General features: G+C 38.1%; 1 protein-coding gene across 1 annotated transcript in view; it reads left to right on the forward strand.

Annotated features, from left to right (window-relative positions):
- The first annotated feature begins 7,811 nt into the window (after nt 1-7,811).
- SPAG17 (sperm associated antigen 17) overlaps nt 7,812-19,360 on the forward strand; it is a 245,270-nt gene continuing 233,721 nt past the window's right edge. Inside the window, exon 1 of the mRNA XM_010830710.1 lies at nt 7,812-7,927. Within this exon, the coding sequence (XP_010829012.1) occupies nt 7,841-7,927 (87 nt within the window). The 5' untranslated portion in view covers nt 7,812-7,840. The remainder of the gene's footprint in view (nt 7,928-19,360) is intronic.

The following is a 19,360-nucleotide window of genomic DNA, read 5'->3' on the forward strand; positions in this document are numbered from 1 at the left end:
TGCTTTTTCCATGATCCAGCGGATGTTGGCAATTTGATCTCTGGTTCCTCTGCCTTTTCTAAAACCAGCTTGAACATCAGGAAGTTCATGGTTCACATATTGCTGAAGCCTGGCTTGGAGAATTTTGAGCATTACTTTACTAGCGTGTGAGATGAGTGCAATCAATAGATAGATATAAAAATGAGAGATTAACTCATGAGATTTTAGAGGCTGAGAAGTCTCAAAATCTGCTATCTGAAATCTGGAAGCCTAGGAAAGCCAGTGGTATGCAGTTTGAGTCTAAAACCCAAAGACTGAGAACCAGGAGCACTGGCATTCAAAGGCAGAAGATAGATGTCTCAGTTCAGGCCAAGAGCAAATTTGTCTTTCATCTGCCTTTTGTTCTAATCAGGCCTTCAATCAATTAGATGATGCTCACAGCATTGGTGAAGGCAATCTTCACTCAGTCTAATGACTCAGATGCTAATCTCTTTCAGAAATAGTCTGACAGATACACCCAGAAATAGTATTTGACCAGTTATCCGAGCATCCCTTAGCCTAGCCAAGTTGACACAGGAAATCAACCACCACAATTAGTTTGACCAAAGAACAGCAAGAAAAATTATCTACATAGGAGTTGCATTCAAGCTCCTATTTTCTTTTTTATATTAATGTTTAACTGACATACAGGTGTACTACTTAGTGATTTGATATTTGCATATGTTATAAAATGGTCACTATGATAAATCTCGGAGAAGGCAATGACACCCTACTCCAGTACTCTTGCTTGGAAAATCCGATGGACGGAGGAGCCTGGTGGGCTGCAATCCATGGGGTTGCTAAGAGTCAGACATGACTGAACGACTTCACTTTCACTTTTCACTTTCATGCATTGGAGAAGGAAATGGCAACCCACTCCAGTGTTCTTGCCTGGAGAATCCCAAGGACAGGGGAGCCTGGTGGGCTGCCGTCTATGAGATCGCACAGAGTCGGACACGACTGAAGTGACTTAGCACTTAGCACATGATAAATCTAGTAACCATCTGTCCCCAGACAAAATTATTACAGTATTATTGACCATATTCCTTCTGCTGTGTATTACACCCCTGTGGCTTATTTATTTTGTAACTAGAGGGTTATATCTCTTAATCACCCCTTCACCTGTTTCACCCCCTCACCTTCCTCCTCTCTGGCAACCACCTGTTTGTTCTCTGTATGCATGAGTGTGTTTTTGTTTTGTTTTATTTGTTTTATTTTTGTAGACTCCACAAATAAGTGATATCATAAGGTATTTATCTTTCTCTGATTTATTTCACTTAGCATAATACCCTCTAGATCCATCCATATTGTTGCAAATGGCAAGGTTTCATTTTTTTACATTTGGGTAATATTCCTTTGTATCTATCCTTTTCTTTATCCATTCATCTACCAATGTACTTTTCCAAAGACTTTAAGGTAAAACAGCTAACCACAACTGACCTTCTTGTTCCTACATCCAGCAAGCATTTTTCAGACTTTTTTACCTGTCTTCTCAGTAGCATTCAGAACCACTGGCCACGCTCTCCTTCTAGAAATACCCCCACCTTTCGGCTTCAGTGACAGGTACTCTACTGGGATTTCCTCTTCCCTCTCGGAACATCGGACCATACTTCCACTCCCAGGCCTGTCCTCTTCCTCTTAGCCATTGACTGTTGGACTCCCAAAGCTCAGTCAGCTCTAGGCCTAGCTCCACTGCTCACTGCGTGGTGTCTCCAGGCAGATTCCACCCAGGCTTCACTGCTAGGTATGAGTAGATGACTCACCCATATCTACCCCTGCTCTGGGCACCAGGCCCACCAGTTGCCTACTTGACATGTTTGGATGTCTCAAGTGTGTACAAACTGAATTTATCTAAAAACCAAAGTTCTAATTTCCTCATTAGCCCACTCCTAGACTCTTCTTTTTCTGGTATTCCCTATCCTTATAAACAACACCACCAATCAACCAGTGAAATAAAATTATATTTAATCAGAGAAATTCATACTTTTTCAGATAGATGGATATAGTATAAAATACTACCTTCCTGATGCTGGGAAAGATTAAAGGCAAAGTGAGAAGGGGCGACAGAGGAAGGGATGGTTAGATAGCATCACCGACTCAATGGACATGAGTTTGAGCAAACTTCAGGAGATAGTGAAGGACAAGAGACTCTGGCGTGCTACAGTCCATGGGATCGCAAAGTCAGACATGACTTAGCAACTGAACAATGACAACATAAAATACCACATTTGGAGGGCATAAGAAACCTAAGCAAGCATACTAAAAGACATTGAATACATAAATGATATATATGAATTTGAAATTTAATAGGAAAGGAAGCAGCTGCATTCTACTGAACAATACCCCCTTCCTTCAGCAAGTGGACTTATCCTATGATAGTCTTAATTTGGGTTCATTTGACAGCAGAATGTTACACAAAAGTTGGAAGCCAGCAAAAGCAAAATTTTAATTCATGGAAACAAGGATTGGCATCTATAAAATAGAAAAAGGCAACTCTGCATAGTTGCATTTAAGATGTACAAGATCATAATCAGAGACAAACTTCCTTGGACGTCATTCAGACATCTTCCTAGTGGTACCCTGCATTTTTTAGGAAGGTTGAGAGTCAGAGAGTGTCAGGCTGGAAAAGAGAAGTTAAGGAAGGAGAGATAACAAAGGTAGCAGACCCTTTGCCTTTGTGTGTGGTAGATGTTCCATTGTGTCTGACTCTGCAACCCTGTGGACTATAGCCTGCCAGGCTCCTCTGTCCATGGGATTCTCCAGCCATGAATACTGGAGTGGGTAGCCATTCCCTTCTCCAGGGGATCTTCCTGACTCAGGGATCAAACCTCAGTCTGCTGCACTGCAGGCAGATTCTTTACCATCTGATACACCAGGGAAGTCCACTGTTTGTCTACACTACCATGTATAATACTCACAGCTCCTCATAACCTTATGACCAATCATCTTTTTCCCCAAAAGATTACTCATTGATCAGCATAATACACTTCGATGTAGGTTCCCCTCAACCATAAATTCTGAACTTTGTACACAATTTTTAAAAGTTTTAACATAGCACAAATGTATGAGTAACAGATATCTGATAAAACATTAAAAAATCAAACATTTAGATAAGCATTTAAAGAAATGACTTACCATGAGTTATGGGTTTTGAAATCGTCCCCAAAGGATTTACCACAAATCCCTTCACTGAAGACATTTAAAATTAGATTCAAAGAAAAACTTGAGTGAGAGAATATTCAAGTGAAAACTCCCACACTAACAAATATGAAACAGATGAATTTTTAGCTTTTTCTATTTTTAATATATACAACTGTTATTTATCTGATTCATTAAAAAGTAGATTGATATTCTTAACTCTTGGCCACAAATTACATAAAATAACATAAAAATTAAGTCAAAAGCACTTCATTATGGTTCCAAAGGCGTGCAGTTATATGACAAGACATTCAAGGCCAAAATTGTAAACTTCGAATATTGCTTTTATCACTGACGGAAACAGGGTTCCTAGGGAAGTTCTTCTTTAGAAAATGATCTACTCCCAGGCTCCCCACAATTCACTAGGGATTAGGAACTGCAAGCCTGCAGCTGATTTTAATTGCCACGATGATGCATAAGGAGAGATGTGATATCTGGAGTAACTGGCTTCTAAACAATGAGGGGCTTTAAAGATTAAAGTCAACACTTTAAATTGCACTCAGGATGGAATAGGAAGCTAATGCTGACCATTGAATGCAGGTGTAATATTCTCCATATGTTTTGGACCTTGTCACTGAAAGAGATCAAGCCCTCTGCATCACACACAATAAAAACTCCAGGACAATGCGTTATAACATGCTATCTGGAAGGTTAGCAACACAAAGATCATGATGGTAAATAGCACAACCAGATAGTGAAAGGTGTTCTTAGATGTAGGATGCCAGTCTGAGAAACCAGAGGTCATCTGTGAGGCCTTCTGAGCCGAAATCAAGCAAGTTGCTGCATCTCCATGTACTTTGAATACCTGCAGTCTTGGCCTACAGGTGAATCTGTCCATAGCTTCTGATGCTACCTGGTAACCGTGGAAAAACTGGACACATCAATAGCTGGCTAGCCCCTTTCACATATGAAAGGGTCAGGTATCAGACCCTTTCATGCCTCAGACTTTACACCTGAATTCATTGAACTTATTGTAAGAGCAAATCATAAAACTTGAAAAAAATAATTTTTTGTAACCATAGTATCCTAAAGAAACTGCAACCCTTAAAGGAGACAGTCCTTGGTGAGCTAAATAATATTAAATGCAAAATCTTACTGGAAAAACTAAAACAAACCAGGAGTGACTGTTAATGTGAAAGAAAATTCTCTGAATAGTGTAGTTTTGTTTTAGCCACTGACATATGGGAAAATTTATGTAGTAAAGTATATGCTTATAAAGTTTCAACTTATATTTAGTGGGGGAAACAATTTATTATACCAAAAGAGCATAAATGTATGACAGATGGTAATGATTTTTTTCTTTTTCTCTCTTCTTGGCAGGGTACACTTTTAGCTGAAAGGTTTTTGCTTCTTAAAACTATGAACATTGTCATTCACACCTATTTTCTGAAATTAAACAGACCAATTCTAAGATGAAACTCCCTATAAATTTGGTTACTATATAGTGTCTTCCCCTTTTGTATCATAAATTATCTAGCATACCACTTTCTCTAGAATAATGAAATAAGCCAAAACTAGGGGAAAATATTATGTAATAAAAATCTTTATCTTTAATTCTGTAAATCAATTTTGGAAAACCTATATTTAAATTTGTTCTGGTAGGACTTTACAAATGGAACTACTAAAAATTATATTGCAAGTGGATTCTTCCTTCTTGAAATCTTTATTTTTGAATTTTAAAATGTTCAGTTCTTTTAAAAAAATCACTTGCTAAATTACAATTAGTGTGTTTAAATGTCTAGCAAAGGATCTTGTAGATTCATCTTCTGAAAAATGGGCAAATATTCTCCTAAGTATATGTGATATGGGCAGACTAGTCTGTTGTATCACTTTAATATGCAGACTATTTTAAAGTAAGAAATGCATTTACTTGGTGAATAGGTGAAAGAATGTGCTGTATGAGCAGGTGGAAGTCCAGGCAAAGGATGAGCTCTCATTGGTAATACTAAATGAAGTCTCTCGAACAGCAGGAATTAGATCTTTGTGCTGGTCACAGTAGCCAGATTGCACCCTGCCTACTTGAAAGTAACAAGGCTGTTTTCTCATGCCATTTTGAAGGCCGACTACTGTTAGATTTACTAAAAGCTGATTCTCAAATGAAAACTATTAAAAATACTGGAATAGTTACAGTAACTTTAGTTGCTATAGCAAACCCCAACATTTCAGCAGCTTAAGAAAATAAAAGCCTATTTCTCATTCACTTAATCATATACTTAATGTTCTCAAGCAAATACCTTTCGTGGAGAAATCAAGGCAAAACTGAGGGAAAAGGGGCCCTTTGCATCACAGCAATCATTCAGAGATTCAAGGATTTCTGTGTCACCCCAATAAACAGGCAAATATGGGAAGAGAATGAACAATTCTTGGAAGATGTAACTTACAACTTTAAATTGTAAGACAAAGCTAGTGACATTTTCTCTGTGATTATAAAATAACACTTAATTTTACTCTTTTCTCCCTATTTCATTTTTCTCCATTGTTTTTCTTTCTTATCTGCAGTCTGTTTTATTAATCATCTGCTAGTGATCTGGCTGAACTGATTGTATGTAATATGTTTTATTTGAAATATGCATTCACATTCAAGAAGAAAGAAAATTGGTAACATGGTATGATATATATAAACATCTAGTCAATTTTTTCTTATAAAACATAACTGGAAGGACAACAAGCTTTTTTACTGCTTTTCTAGAAAAGACATAGGACTTTTTTTTCCCAAACAATAAAAACCTATAGGAAAAATTATGATCAAAATTCAGAATGATGTAATCAGTTATTACTTATTTTTTTATCTATAACAGTGTTTATATATTCAATATAAAGCTTGAATCTTTATATTCAAGCCATAATCCAGAGACAGTTTTCATCTTATATAGAAAATTTTAGTGAAGAATCAAATTTTGGAGAAAATTCTATGATAATGAGTCAATGGTGGCCTGGGTGGTTGCTCTGGAGACCCTCAGGAAAATCCCTTTCTGGCATGATACCTCTGGCATCACTATGCATCAGATATTTTATCCTTATGACAAGAAGAAAGGGATTCAGGTTGTGATTTGTGATTGCATGGATGTACTCTCCCAAAAGATAAACCATTCATATTTCAACAAGAAAATAAAAGTGGAATTTTTTTTGTAAATTTCCTGTGGAAAGACTTTCTATAAATTATACTTTCTCTTTAATATCTGTTGTAAAGAAGTGGGGTAGGAGGAGAAACTTTCCTTTCATTGATCCAAATTATGAACAATAGTTGAAAAGAAGCATCATCTTTAAACCTCAGATGAAGTAAGACAGTAGTAAATAGGTATCATTATCCCATTCAAACACAATTTCTTCCTCAAAAAAAGCAATAAAAAGTGTCAGAACACTTTCTTGCAATGAAGGATCATCTGCAGGTTGTGCTGAATGAAGTTAAGCTTCAAGTCACATGCATCATCTTAGCTACCCTGGCCCATCGGAATAATTGAAACACCTCACCTCCAGGCCAAGTGCAGGGCTGGGAGGAATGGGTAAGCACTGGTCACACTGCATTATATAGTGAAAAAGACTAAAGACTAAAGAAATAGCAAAATACCTTTGGCTGAACTCTGCCCCTGGTTGTCCTCAAAGTTGTCCCATTGTAATAAAAATTAAATAAAAATAAGTCTAAAAGAGAGACATCTCTCATTTTAGCAGGCCTAAAACAGTGGTAATAGTAGTGTAGAATTTAAGCACACTGAAATTGGGATTCATATAATCCTGGATTGTAATTCTAGTGCCATCAGTGATACACTGTGAGACTTGGAGCAAGATTGTTTTTAAGTAAATAATGTAACAATGTACAGCATATAACCAGTGCTCAAGAAACAAGAGTTGTTGTTAGATTATTATGATAACTTTCATTATTACTTTGGGAACTCTGATCAGGATACTTTAGATATTGGTGCTATGTGAGGGAAAGAGGGAAAAGACTACTTAGTGGAGCACACTGTAAAAGAACTTGGGCTAATCAGGAAGAGAAAACAGTTTATAGACACTCTTTCTGATTACAGTTATATCAAGGATCCCGTGCAAGAGTAATTGGACCTGTTTTAGTAAGGCCTTGGGAGGCAGAACCTAGACCAAAGCAGGGGATGGAGGGAGAGACAAATTTGGCTTCACATAGAGAAGCATCTTGGGCAGATTAGAGAGGAAGAGAAAACAGCATGGGCTGTCCTCTGAGTGGAGTCAGTTCTTCATTCTGAGTTTCCCAAGGTGGAAGAAATCTTGGTAAAGAAGTCGTGGACGGGATTCTAGGGATTCTGAATTTCTCGACAATTCCTCGGACCAGAGAAGGCTCTAAAGAAGCAGCAGAGGGTGGGAGTAAAAGAAAGTAGCTTGACCAGCTCGAGGCTAGTTGTATCCTTTCCTCCTCCACTTGCACATTTCTACGACTGGGAATTTCTGATTTAACCTTGGGGACTGGAGTCCCGCCCACAAGTTGCCGGTTACCGTGGCGACGGAAGCGGTTGACCAGAGCCTTTAGAACAGGTTTAGCAGAGGGCAGCCAATCCCTTCAGGAACTGGGCGTGGCTTCGGTTACTGTGGCAGCGGGGACGCTTAGTCCGGGCCTGAGGCCAGTTTAGAGGCTAATGCTCCACCCGTTCTTTGCATGGCACCCAAGAAAGAGAAAGGCGGGACAACCACCACTGGCTCTAAGATATGGGAACCCTCGCTCATAGCTGCACAATTCAACCAGGTATGCCCGGAACCCCGTAAATCCTCTCTGACCACCCCCCTACCCCGACTCCAGTGCTGAAAGCCCGAGCCAGACTCCAGGCGACGCTGCCAGGCTGGCCTTCTCTTCTAGACATCACCGCTGCCCCCTCGGAAAATTGTACTTGGCACCGCTCTCCCAGGACTGATGGTTTTGTTCACAAAAATCCTAGGGTCCCACCCGCAGGGAGCATTGAGGGAAGAGAAAAGGGGACTTGGGTTTCAAGAGGGGATGAAAGTGAGTGGTGGGGGAAGAGTAGAGGCTCTGACATCTCACCATCCTTTTCAGTGAAGGCATCCAGAAGGTACTCCGCAAATGTACTGGAGTTGTCTTTATGAACTACTCACTTTCTCCTGATTTCTCCTGAGGAAAAAATCCTGCTGACTCATTTGTAGCCTGGCACATAGTACGGCTTCAGTAAGAGCTTATGAAAATAGACATGGAGTATCAATGCATTTGGTATCAGTGTATTTAATACAAAGGAGCCTTCTACAGATAGGAAAGGATGACTTTCTTATGCAATGCCCTAATACCACAGTATCAAACGTTTTGATGTATTTTGAAGGTAGTCTAGGAGATCAGAGTAGTGAGGGGTTGACTGCTAGACTCATCCATAGGATGACACAAAGGCAATCTATAACCCACCTGCCATCCATCACTGACCAGTTCTCCACTCTACTCATACCCACCACCTCCAGTGAGTTGGGCAGCCCAGTACCTCCTGTCATCTGCTGCCAGAAATTCACTTCAACACTAAGTTGTTTCTAAGTCAAAGATAACATTTGCAAGGAGGAATTCTGGGAATTCCGGGCTGCTATTCCAAAAACACCTTAAAAAACTGGAAAAAATTTTTTTTCATTTTCTATGCATATCTGTTGCACTAGAGAGTGAGTACTTAAAGGAAAAATACATCTGAAGTTTCATGATGTTCTCATGAGAGATTTCTATTTGTCCTTATTTTCCACTATTATTGTTTTTCCCTGTGAACAGTGATCCTGTCTGATATGAAATTCCACCAGATGAAGAATTTTGTGAAAGTAATTGAGATATTGCCGATTCTGACATGATGTCATGGAAATTGGGGTTATTTCTATAACCTTAGGAATGAAGGATGTCAACTCAGTAATTCCCAGTTACATTCTCAAATTCTCAAAGATGTTTTTTAAAATAGTCTATAAAAGCACCCTCTCTTTTGCTTTTATAATTCAGTACTAGCCAAAATAATTTTTTCTCCATTTTCTTTGAAATTGTGTAGGCCAAGTTTGGGCTTGGAGAGAACATTTCTGCTTGAATTATAAACTGCTGAACAACAGAGTTTGATGGAGCTGCTGACATTGCATTAAGCTTTAGTGTTGCAAATATGAAGCTATAATTTTCCTAGTTGAATGGAAAACCTAAAGGCACTATTTTCCCTTATGATTTGAAAACCTGAAATAATATTCAGTTTTCTTGTTCCTGCCTAAACAATATAATTTCAATAAATCTTATATGTAATAGAAAGAATTTGGACTCAAAGAAATATGTAACTTTAACTACAACAAGTAAACTTTGGTCAGTTTGTTGAAATACAACAAACTGAAGGTTTTTTATTGCAGAGGGAAGGCAACTACCCTCCACCTCCTCTCATATTTTTTTCTCAGCTTGGTTTCATGTCTGATCCCAGAGGAAAATTCCCAAATTAAGCCTGAAGTCCAGTGCCCAGAGGCATGCCCTAACCACAATGTAATAGACTGAATTTGGGTTAAAGATGACTATAGATGTGTGAATTCCTTATTCATAGGGCCTAGCAAAGTTATTTGTACATATTGGGTGTGCAAAAAATGTTACTGCTTTAGTTTCCAGGGTTTCTTTCTATGGAGTTCTACCGCTGTGCAAACTGTGCTCCATTATATATGGTTGAGTATGTGTGTGCGACTCTGTGATTGTGTGTGAAGGGAGAGGGAAGTTTTCCTCTCAGTCTTCCATAAGCCAGTTTTTAGAATTAACTGATTAAATAGTCCTAATCAATAGTAAGTTTGAAGTCCTGTTTGCATGGACCAGCACTAGAGTTTACAGAAAATAAATAGGTTCACAACTTGGTTTTAGTAAATTTACTTTGGATCAGTATTTGGGCTGTCTCTTGGAGGCTAGAATAATCATCAAATTTTCAGTACATTTTAGTTGGCTCTAAAACACAAAGTGATAGCAAATAATACAAGGCAGTCTATTTCTAAGCATTAGATGATTATATTTAGTCTAGAGGTTAGGAAGATCAAAGGGGGCTGAGATAGCCAGGAAATGCTTTTTAAGATATTTACCTTTATCTGAGTTCTGAAGAATAGGTAAAGTTTGAATAGGTAGAAAGCAGGAGGACAATTATTTTCAGAAAAGAGACCAATATGTGCCTTAAATGAACCTGGGACACTTAAATTGAGAGAGGAAAAAATGCAGGTTAGATACCTTCTAGGTATACATTGCTCGTAAATTAATTCTGTCAACCAAATGATCATTTACTAACTTTGTTATCCAAACATTTAGCTTGTTATTATATATGTGGATAGATAATATTGTTATATATGAATATATTACATTATTAGTGTATTGAACTGTCACACTTCAAATTAGGTAAATTGGAAATATTTAGGGACAAGACTATAAAAATGCATCTTAATGTTGTCTTGTATATGACACAGACATTATATTTATGGTATCTAGCAGCATTAAGTGTTAGAGATGCTTTGGTGTTATATAAATTAAAATCTTTTCATGCAACTGTCAAGGCAGCCTCTACTGGCCACAGTGAGGAACAGGTGTTAACCCAGGTCCTCGGTGATAAAAGGTGCTGTCTGGAAGCATTTTGGTCTAAGATATCTTTATTTGTATTTTTTATTGTGGTAAAACATCCATATATCAAGAAAGTTATCACTCTAAACATTTTTAATGTACCGTTCAGTGAATGGCATGAAGTATCTTCACATTATTGTGCAACCATCACCACCTTCCATCTTCAAAACACTTTCATCTTCCTCAACTGAAACTATATCCATTTCCTAATTCCACTACCTCCCTCCCCCACCCAGCACCTGGAAACATCCATTTTCTTAATTGTGGATTTTTGTCCCAAAAATGTGGTCTTCAGAATTTGAGGAGTCTCCAAAAGTTTGAGTTGGTTTAGAAATCTCATAGGTAGAGTGTGGTTTGAGATTTTGTTAATCTTAATTCTTCAGTTCAGTTCAGTTCAGTTCAGTCACTCAGTTGTGTCTGACTCTTTGTGACCCCATGAATTGCAGCACGCCAGGCCTCCCTGTCCATCACCAACTCCCGGAGTTCACTCAAACTCACGTCCATCGAGTCGGTGATGCCATCCAGCCATCTCATCCTCTGTCGTTCCCTTCTCCTCCTGCCCCCAATCCCTCCCAGCAATTCTTAAATACTTTCATATCCTTGGATGATTATATCTTTTCATTTATTCCAAGTTTAAGGTCTCATTTTTAGGTGTGGCAAGAAGAAAGCCATAACTTGTAAGACCAACTATTTGCATAGCAATTATTTCATTTGCTTACTGTGACCCACCATAGAAACTGTTAAAAAACAGAAAAAAAAAAAATTCTGGCAATCCACATATACCTTAACCCAGCCAGCCTCACTAATCAAACTGATCAAATTTACTGATTTCACTTTGTAAAGATGATTTTAGGTCCCTAATACCCTACTTAGGTATTGGACACTTACTGTCATTTACCTTACATTCATAAGATTTTACTTCTTGATTAAGCTTTTGATCCTTCTTTAATATAAATATCCACATATTTTAAAACATTTGTAAATATCTACTGTAATATATTTAGGTCTTTACTGAGACTCATGGGGTCTTGCTTTTAAAATTTATATATTTTCATTATCGGTGTATGTTTATCCCTTTCAAATGAATAATAATATTTGCATCAAAGGCACAGATTAATAATATACATGGTAATGCTGTCCTTCACAATACTCACTCAGAGGTTGAGGCTCCTGGGGTATTTGGGCTAACCTGCTTCTTTAAGAGATCTGAGGATTCAAGTATTTTAAGTTCTGGTTAAATTCTGGTCCAAAAATATGCAATGAATTGGCACGTGAGGGACCAGATTACAGATTTTCTCTCTAGTCCTTCTTCCTTAATAGAACTATATGTTATGATATAACTATAGCATTTAATATAGACCTTGCAATTAAAAAATATATTTGAAACCAAATTTAAGGAGAAATTTAAATACTTTGTTTCAAATTTCAAGATCTATACAAAATGCTATTAAGTGTGAAAAAATGCCTCCTTCTACTACCTAGAAATATGCCACATTTCCTGGTTGTGCCTGTGGAAATTTGGCTCCTCAGTGTCTCAGACCACCTTCATCTCTCCACTTTCCAATGTCTGTCAGTGGCACTGGAATCCTTAGTCACTGAAGTTCATCAAGAGTGAGTCATTGCTCTTCTTCTTCAGCTGGCCTCAAAGCTCTCTTAATATTTCCTTTAATATTTTCTCACTTTTGTCTCTTCCTCTCTTTTCTCAAGCCTTCATTCTTCATTTTGATCCCTGAATTTTTACAATAGCCCCTCACCTCTACTTATTATGGAGTCATCTATTTTTGTCACACCAAGCCTGTGTGTGAAACCAGTGGCCACTGTACCTTTCCTAAACACTGCTCACACCCTGTTCACTCCTCCATCAGAAAGCATCAGCGACTGTCTGTACTCTCAAAACCTAATCACCCTGGCTTCTTCAACCCTCTTTAAACTGGTCCCCGTTTAACTATCAAATTGAATTGCTCCAGGCAAGGCAGTTGTCTCCTTGAAGTACAGACACACGAAGGAGCCAATGAGCTGCTGGAGAAAGTTAGGCTCTCATAAAGCCATGCCTTGCAGTAAGCTTTCCTAACTACCCTAACCCACATTTATCTTCCCTCACCTTTGCTCTTGGCCCTGTCTTTTACAGCTCAGTCCTTGGTTGCAAGTATGCCTTGAATTATTTGCTATCATTTCATGTTTTATAGAGCATTAAGTATCATGTGAGCTGCTTCACAGAAAAATCATATCTTATACTCCTTAAATCTACTCCACAATGACTAGCATGTTTCTAGGCACACAAACCCATACTCAAAATCTGTACAAAATTAATTCACTGACTTACTTTGGAATATGAAGAAACTTTTATTGTAGAAACCAGGACAGGACAGTTAGTAGACTAAGGAGCTGTTTCCAAGAGAAGAGGAAGGGACAGAAAACATTTATATAAAAAAAAGTATCACAGCAGATAAATAGGCTGATTGTAGCAGTACCCCCAAAAATGTTATGCAATGATTCCATTTCACTTCACAGAGATATTTCTCTGCCAACCAGGAGGCATTAAAGTGAAAGCTCTTTAGAACATATAGTTAGCAGTTGCTGCTGCTGCTGCTGCTAAGTCTCTTCAGTTGTGTCCGACTCTGTGCGATCCCAGAGAGGCAGCGCACCAGGCTCCTCTGTCCCTGGGATTCTCCAGGCAAGAACACTGGAGTGGGTTGCCATTTCCTTCTCCAGTGCATGAAAGTGAAAAGTGAAATTGAAGTCGCTCAGTTGTGTCTGACTCTTAGCGACCCCATGGACTGCAGCCCACCAGGCTTCTCCGTCCATGGGATTTTCCAGGCAAGAGTACTGGAGTGGGGTGCCATTGCCTTCTCCAAGTTAGCGGTTACTCCTCATTATATTATACATCAGCTGGGAAATAATACTTGTCTCTTATTAAACATAGCTTAGTGACAATTGCTGAGTTGTACACAATGGAAAAAATAGTAATGAAATTTCTGGAAGTCTGGAACAAAGCTTACACCTTGTAAAGGTTTGGACAGTAGATAAGGGTTTTGGACAGGTATTGCTGAAATGTTTATATTCCAGACCTCTTAAATAAAGTTATAAAGTATAGAGATGCTAGGATGATAATAAACAGTCTAAGTAGGTTTGGGAGGAAAAATGTTCAGTTGTGCTCGAAACCATTATGAATGCAGTTTATCAAAAGAGAAATATGTTTTATTGGACAGAACCCTTGAATAATTTTTGAGAGGCAGTGGAGGATTTTTCAACTTTTTTGATCTTCAACAGTAACCTATTTCTCATGTTAATGTGTATTTAAGACTTACTGGAAATACTCATAATATGAGCTGAAGACTGATGTCTGGCAGCAAGCATATTTCTGAAATTGAGTTGGTTTTTATTACAATATTTTCTGAAATATGCTTTCACTGATATTTACAAAACAAATTGCCAGTTCGCACAAAGGTTGTTTTAATAAAAGCCAATGAAAGCAACTGAGTTGCTAGGAAGAATGTTAAGAGGGAAATGGACTTTTCATAACCTCACATTATAATTTCTCTTTTTGGACAAAAATGTATTATTTGAATGAGTTTGGAACCAAAGGGAGTTTGCATGTCAAAATATCTACCTGGATGTTATATGTGATCATTTTTATTGCAAATGAAAAATATTAAATACAAGTAAAATGTTAAGTGTTGCCAGTATGAGTTTGGCAGCGTACTAGGAAAATGTTAGTTAACAAATGGTGAACGTTGATCATGTTTCAGCTCTAGCCATAGAAACCATCATTAGCTTCCAGTTACCCACAGGGTACAATGTGAAATAGTCTGCCTGGCTTTCACAACCCTGCCTAATTTGGTCTTTCTCTGCCCAAACATCTTTATCTTCCTTTGCTCCAGTTGAATGATCTTTGTGGTATCCCCAGGCACATGCTGACTATTCTCATGCAGTTTCCTGGCCTGAAGATCTCCCTGCCTCCATCCAACTTCTTCTCATTAAAACCCTCCCTTTTATCTTCCAGGGCCTTCCCTGGTGGCTCAGTGGTAAAGAATCTGCCTGCCAGTGCAGGAGACATGGATTTGATCCCTGGATGAGGAAGATCCCCCAGAGAAGGAAATGACAACCCATCCCAGTATTCTTGCCTGGGAAATCCCATGGACAGAGGAGCCTGGTGAGCTAGAGTCCATAGGGTTGCAAAGAGTCGGACATGACTTAGGCACTAAACAACAACATATCTTCCAGAAAGGAGTTTAATCACATTATTCTGGCCCTTATTGACTTTCCTCCTTCCACTAAGCTACCTCAGTGATTGTTATCTTTAATGCTATCCTACTTTGAGCTATGGTACAACACTTTCAGTGTTACCTACTGTTCCTGCATTCTCTTACAACATTGCAAATCCCTGGAGGATAGCAAAAGATTAATATTTTTAATTCCCTCCCTCTTGCCCACAGCACCTAATAGTGATTAGTACATAGTGGTCTTCTACAAATACCTACTGAATTAAATTCATTGACTGGCTTTTACTGCCTCAATTTCCTGGCCTGTTTCCTTTTTTGATCTCCAGAATTAGTCCCAACTCATTGCTCATGAGAAAATCTCAAAGACTTAGTTTTGATACCCATAAAACAGAGACAGTGGTCATACCTCCTTTGCAGATATTAAAAAGATGGTTGAGAAGATTTAAAAACTTCTATCGTGTTATCTTAGATTCACACATCCAAACCCAGACTCTAGATTTTTCCTTTCAAACCTGTTCTCTCCCAAGTCTTCATCTTCTCATTGAAGGGTGTCACCATTCATTCAACAAGTCACTAGAGCCAAAGCCCTTGCATTCATTGTTCCTCCTCCTTTCCTGTATCCCATAATCAAGCTTTGCTGAATCCTGTTGGCTCTGCCTTTGAAACTGACTTATCATCTAGATCATCTCTTCTTTTGGCACCACCCGTACTGCTATCTTGCTTAGCTACAAACAGCTCAAGAGTTTCAGAACTTAGCCTCTTTCTCCCATTTTCACTGCCCTGTAGTCTTGTCCTCATACAGCAACCACAGTGGTTCTTTTAACTACACTGGCCTTTTGGCAGGCTTTGAATCCATCAGCAAGAACACTACTACTTTACAGCCTTTGCTCTTGCTATGCCTTCTGCCTAGAATGACCCTTCTCAAGATGGTCACATGAGCCACTCCCAACTGTCCTTTTGAATTCTGTTCAAATATTGCTTTCCCTGACCTCCCTATGTAAACTACTTCTTCACTCTCTATTCACTCAACTCTCGTTCAGTTCCTGACCTTCTACTTCATTTGTCTTAGTGTCTGTTTTCCCTCTTGTGATAGTAAGCTCTGTGAGGGCAGGGATATGTCTCACTCATTAATACATCACCAGCACCTGACATTTAGAGGGGCTCAATTATCTTAATTATCTCAATTAATTTAATTGTCTCTGGTTTATGTTTAATACATGGTAGTGAAAAGAAAATATTTATATTGATTTATTTGATATACATCTTTTATTGCATCATCTGGGTATATTGATGCAACTGGGTCTACAGTGAGTTACAACTGAAACAAAACATTTGGAACTTTTTTCAAAAAACTGTGGGCTGAAACTCCAGAAATTCCATTTCACCACTCTGGCACTGTTTTCATGTTAATGGTTCTCAGTGAAGCCATCTTTCTTGGTACCTATTCAAATAGTTTGAGATATCACAGGCGCTGTCCTACTGGCACCCCCAGATCAACAAAAAACATTTAACTATTAATATCTTTAGCATCTTTAACAGGAAAAAGAAAAAGAAAAGACCCGAAAGTGAAGTCACTCAGATATGTCTGTTGGTGACCCCATGGACTGTAGCCTGCCAGGCTCCAAGAGATTTTCCAGGCAAGAATACTGGAGTGGGTTGACATTTCCTTCTCCAGGGGATCTTCCTGACCCAGGGATCGAACCCAGGTCACCCACATTGCAGGCAGACTCTTTACCATCTGAGCCACCAGGGAATTCTAGTGTTTTAGCATCTTGAGTTTTGCAAATAAGGTATTATTAAAGCACTTTTACATGAAACATTCAAAGTTTTAGCAATAGTAATTGAATGTGCTACTTTGATTTATATGTTTTCCTAAAGGTTTCCTTCTCCCTTCAGTAGATAAATGCTTTGCCATAGTCAAAGCTGTAAATCTACATTGCAGTGGTACACCCATATATTATTTTTTGAAGTTCAGCTGAGTATTTTACGTCTAAAAATGCTCACTTATGTTTAACTACATAGTAGGTTATGTTAAAAGCTTTGATGATATGTTTTTAAATGTTTTGCAATTACTTCATTGACACATTTTGATTAAAAATTTTGTTTCAGTTTTTTTAATGCATGAAACTGATTATATATTATGTTCTTTAAATTTTCCTTCATTAATTATTTCAAAATGTCCTTTTTGAAATTGTGAGCTTTAGCAAAACCTGTTTGCCATTCTGATTAAAAAAATGTGCTTGCCCATTCAACTTTTAACAACACAAACTTAAGAGTTCCATTTCCACCCAACATTTACATTATTTGCAATATAATCAAAGTTAATTAATCAGATGCTTATGTTGAAAGAATTATGTTGTTTTGCACTTCAGAAATACAAACTATGTATTAATGTCATAATTATTTTTACATAGTATCAGAATATGCCTCAGATTATATTGATTATATTTTTCTTCTTTGATCTCCTGAAAAGTCAGAATACTTATCTATTCATGATACTTGAAAAAAATTTTAAAAACCTATCCAACTTTGAAGTCCTCTTCACTGTGGATTTCCATTTTAAACATTTTATATTATAAACTTATATAAACATAACATGTTATTGATATAAGTACATAATAAATAAAAATTATGTACACAGGAATTGAATTACACTATCATTTACAAACTGTAAAAACTAAGCAAGTCAGAAGCAATAGTTTGAGCTTGAGGAGGATGACTGGGGGTCCTCTGGAAGCCCAGAGTGCTTAGGGAAAGATGCAAAATTTACCTTTGCTGCCTATCAGGACAAAGTCTAGACCATAAGCCATGCTGCAAAATTCCCCTCATGCTACACTGCTAAGGAACTCAGGTATCAATGATCAAAGCAACATCTTATACTGATCAGTTTGTACTAACAAGGCTATATTTTTCATTCCTAATTCTACCAATATTTTCCTACCATCCAGCCTATAGTCCAGTTCACCCACTAGGTGGGCATACTTGTGTGTATCCAGGAGGTATCAGAACTGTCTCCTCTTCTCCCCTCTGTGTTCCCTCTACATGGCCACCCGTTTGTCCTTCTGTCCTGCCAATATGATCATGTCACATCCTGCTTCAATCTCAACCCTTACTATTACTTACTTGGCCCTTCTTCCGGGCTCCATTCCAGCCTCATCTTCCCTCCTCTGTCCCAGCCCCTGTCATACCTAACAATTCCACAACTCAAACCTGCTAGGTAATTCTGTGCCTTCATGTATATAGGATTTTTTTAGAATGCCCTTCTAAAAAAAGTCCTATATAAATCAGATGTACCTCCTCTGTACAACTAAGACTGACTTCCTATTTCCTATTTAAGTTCGCCATATTTCCACAGTACGTATGCATGCCTTGATGATGGTAATTATATTAGAGTTATTGGTGGATCTGCTCTCTCACTTGACTGTGCTCTTCTCAGGGACAAGTAGTGAGTCATATTGTCTTTGGGTCCCCTCTGTTGAATACACTCAGTCCTTCATAATTGGAGGAATGATGAAAACAAATGCAGTCTTTCTTCCTGTTATACCACAACCACCCACCTTTAAATCACATTCTTCCTACCTTCCGTATTTTTTTTGCTGAGGTAAAACAAACAAATGGCAGTATTAAATGTTCACTCTAATGCCTTTTGGTATATGTACACACCAAGATCTAGAACATTTTCAGTCATATAGAAGATTTCCTCAAGCCTCTTCCAAAAATACCTACACCCCCAAGGAAATTAACTCTGTTCTGACTATTAACACTATTCTACCATCATCAATTACTTTTCCTGTTCTTAAATTTTATTTAAATGATACACATGAACTCTTTATGCTTAACATAAAGTCTGTGAAATTCATACATGTTGTTGCATTATAAATTATGTGTTCTTTTTGATGACTGCAGTATTCCATGTATGAACATACTGTGATTTATTTGTGTATTCTCTTGCTGATTGACATCTGGGTCATCTCAATGACATTGGGACATTGCAGTTTGAGATATTACAAATGATACTACTATAAAATTCTTATATGGATTTTTCTTTGGACATATGTACTCACTTTCCTGAGTATGTAACTAGGGATGGAAAAGCTGGTCATAGGACAGGCATATGTTTAGCTTTAGTAGCTACAACCACAGAGTTTTCTAAAAGGATTGTACCCATTTATACCCCATTGCTACTGCTAAGTCACTTCAGTCGTGTCCAACTCTGTGCAACCCCATAGATGGCAGCCCCCCATGCTCCCCCATCCCTGGGATTCTCCAGGGAAGAACACTGGAGTGGCTTGCCGTTTCCTTCTCCAATGCATGAAAGTGAAAAGTGAAAGTGAAGTTGCTCAGTCGTGTCTGACTCTTAGCGACCCCA

The sequence above is a fragment of the Bison bison genome, unplaced genomic scaffold (genome assembly GCF_000754665.1).
Source record: "Bison bison bison isolate TAMUID 2011002044 unplaced genomic scaffold, Bison_UMD1.0 scf7180017864519, whole genome shotgun sequence".
NCBI lineage: Eukaryota > Metazoa > Chordata > Mammalia > Artiodactyla > Bovidae > Bison > Bison bison.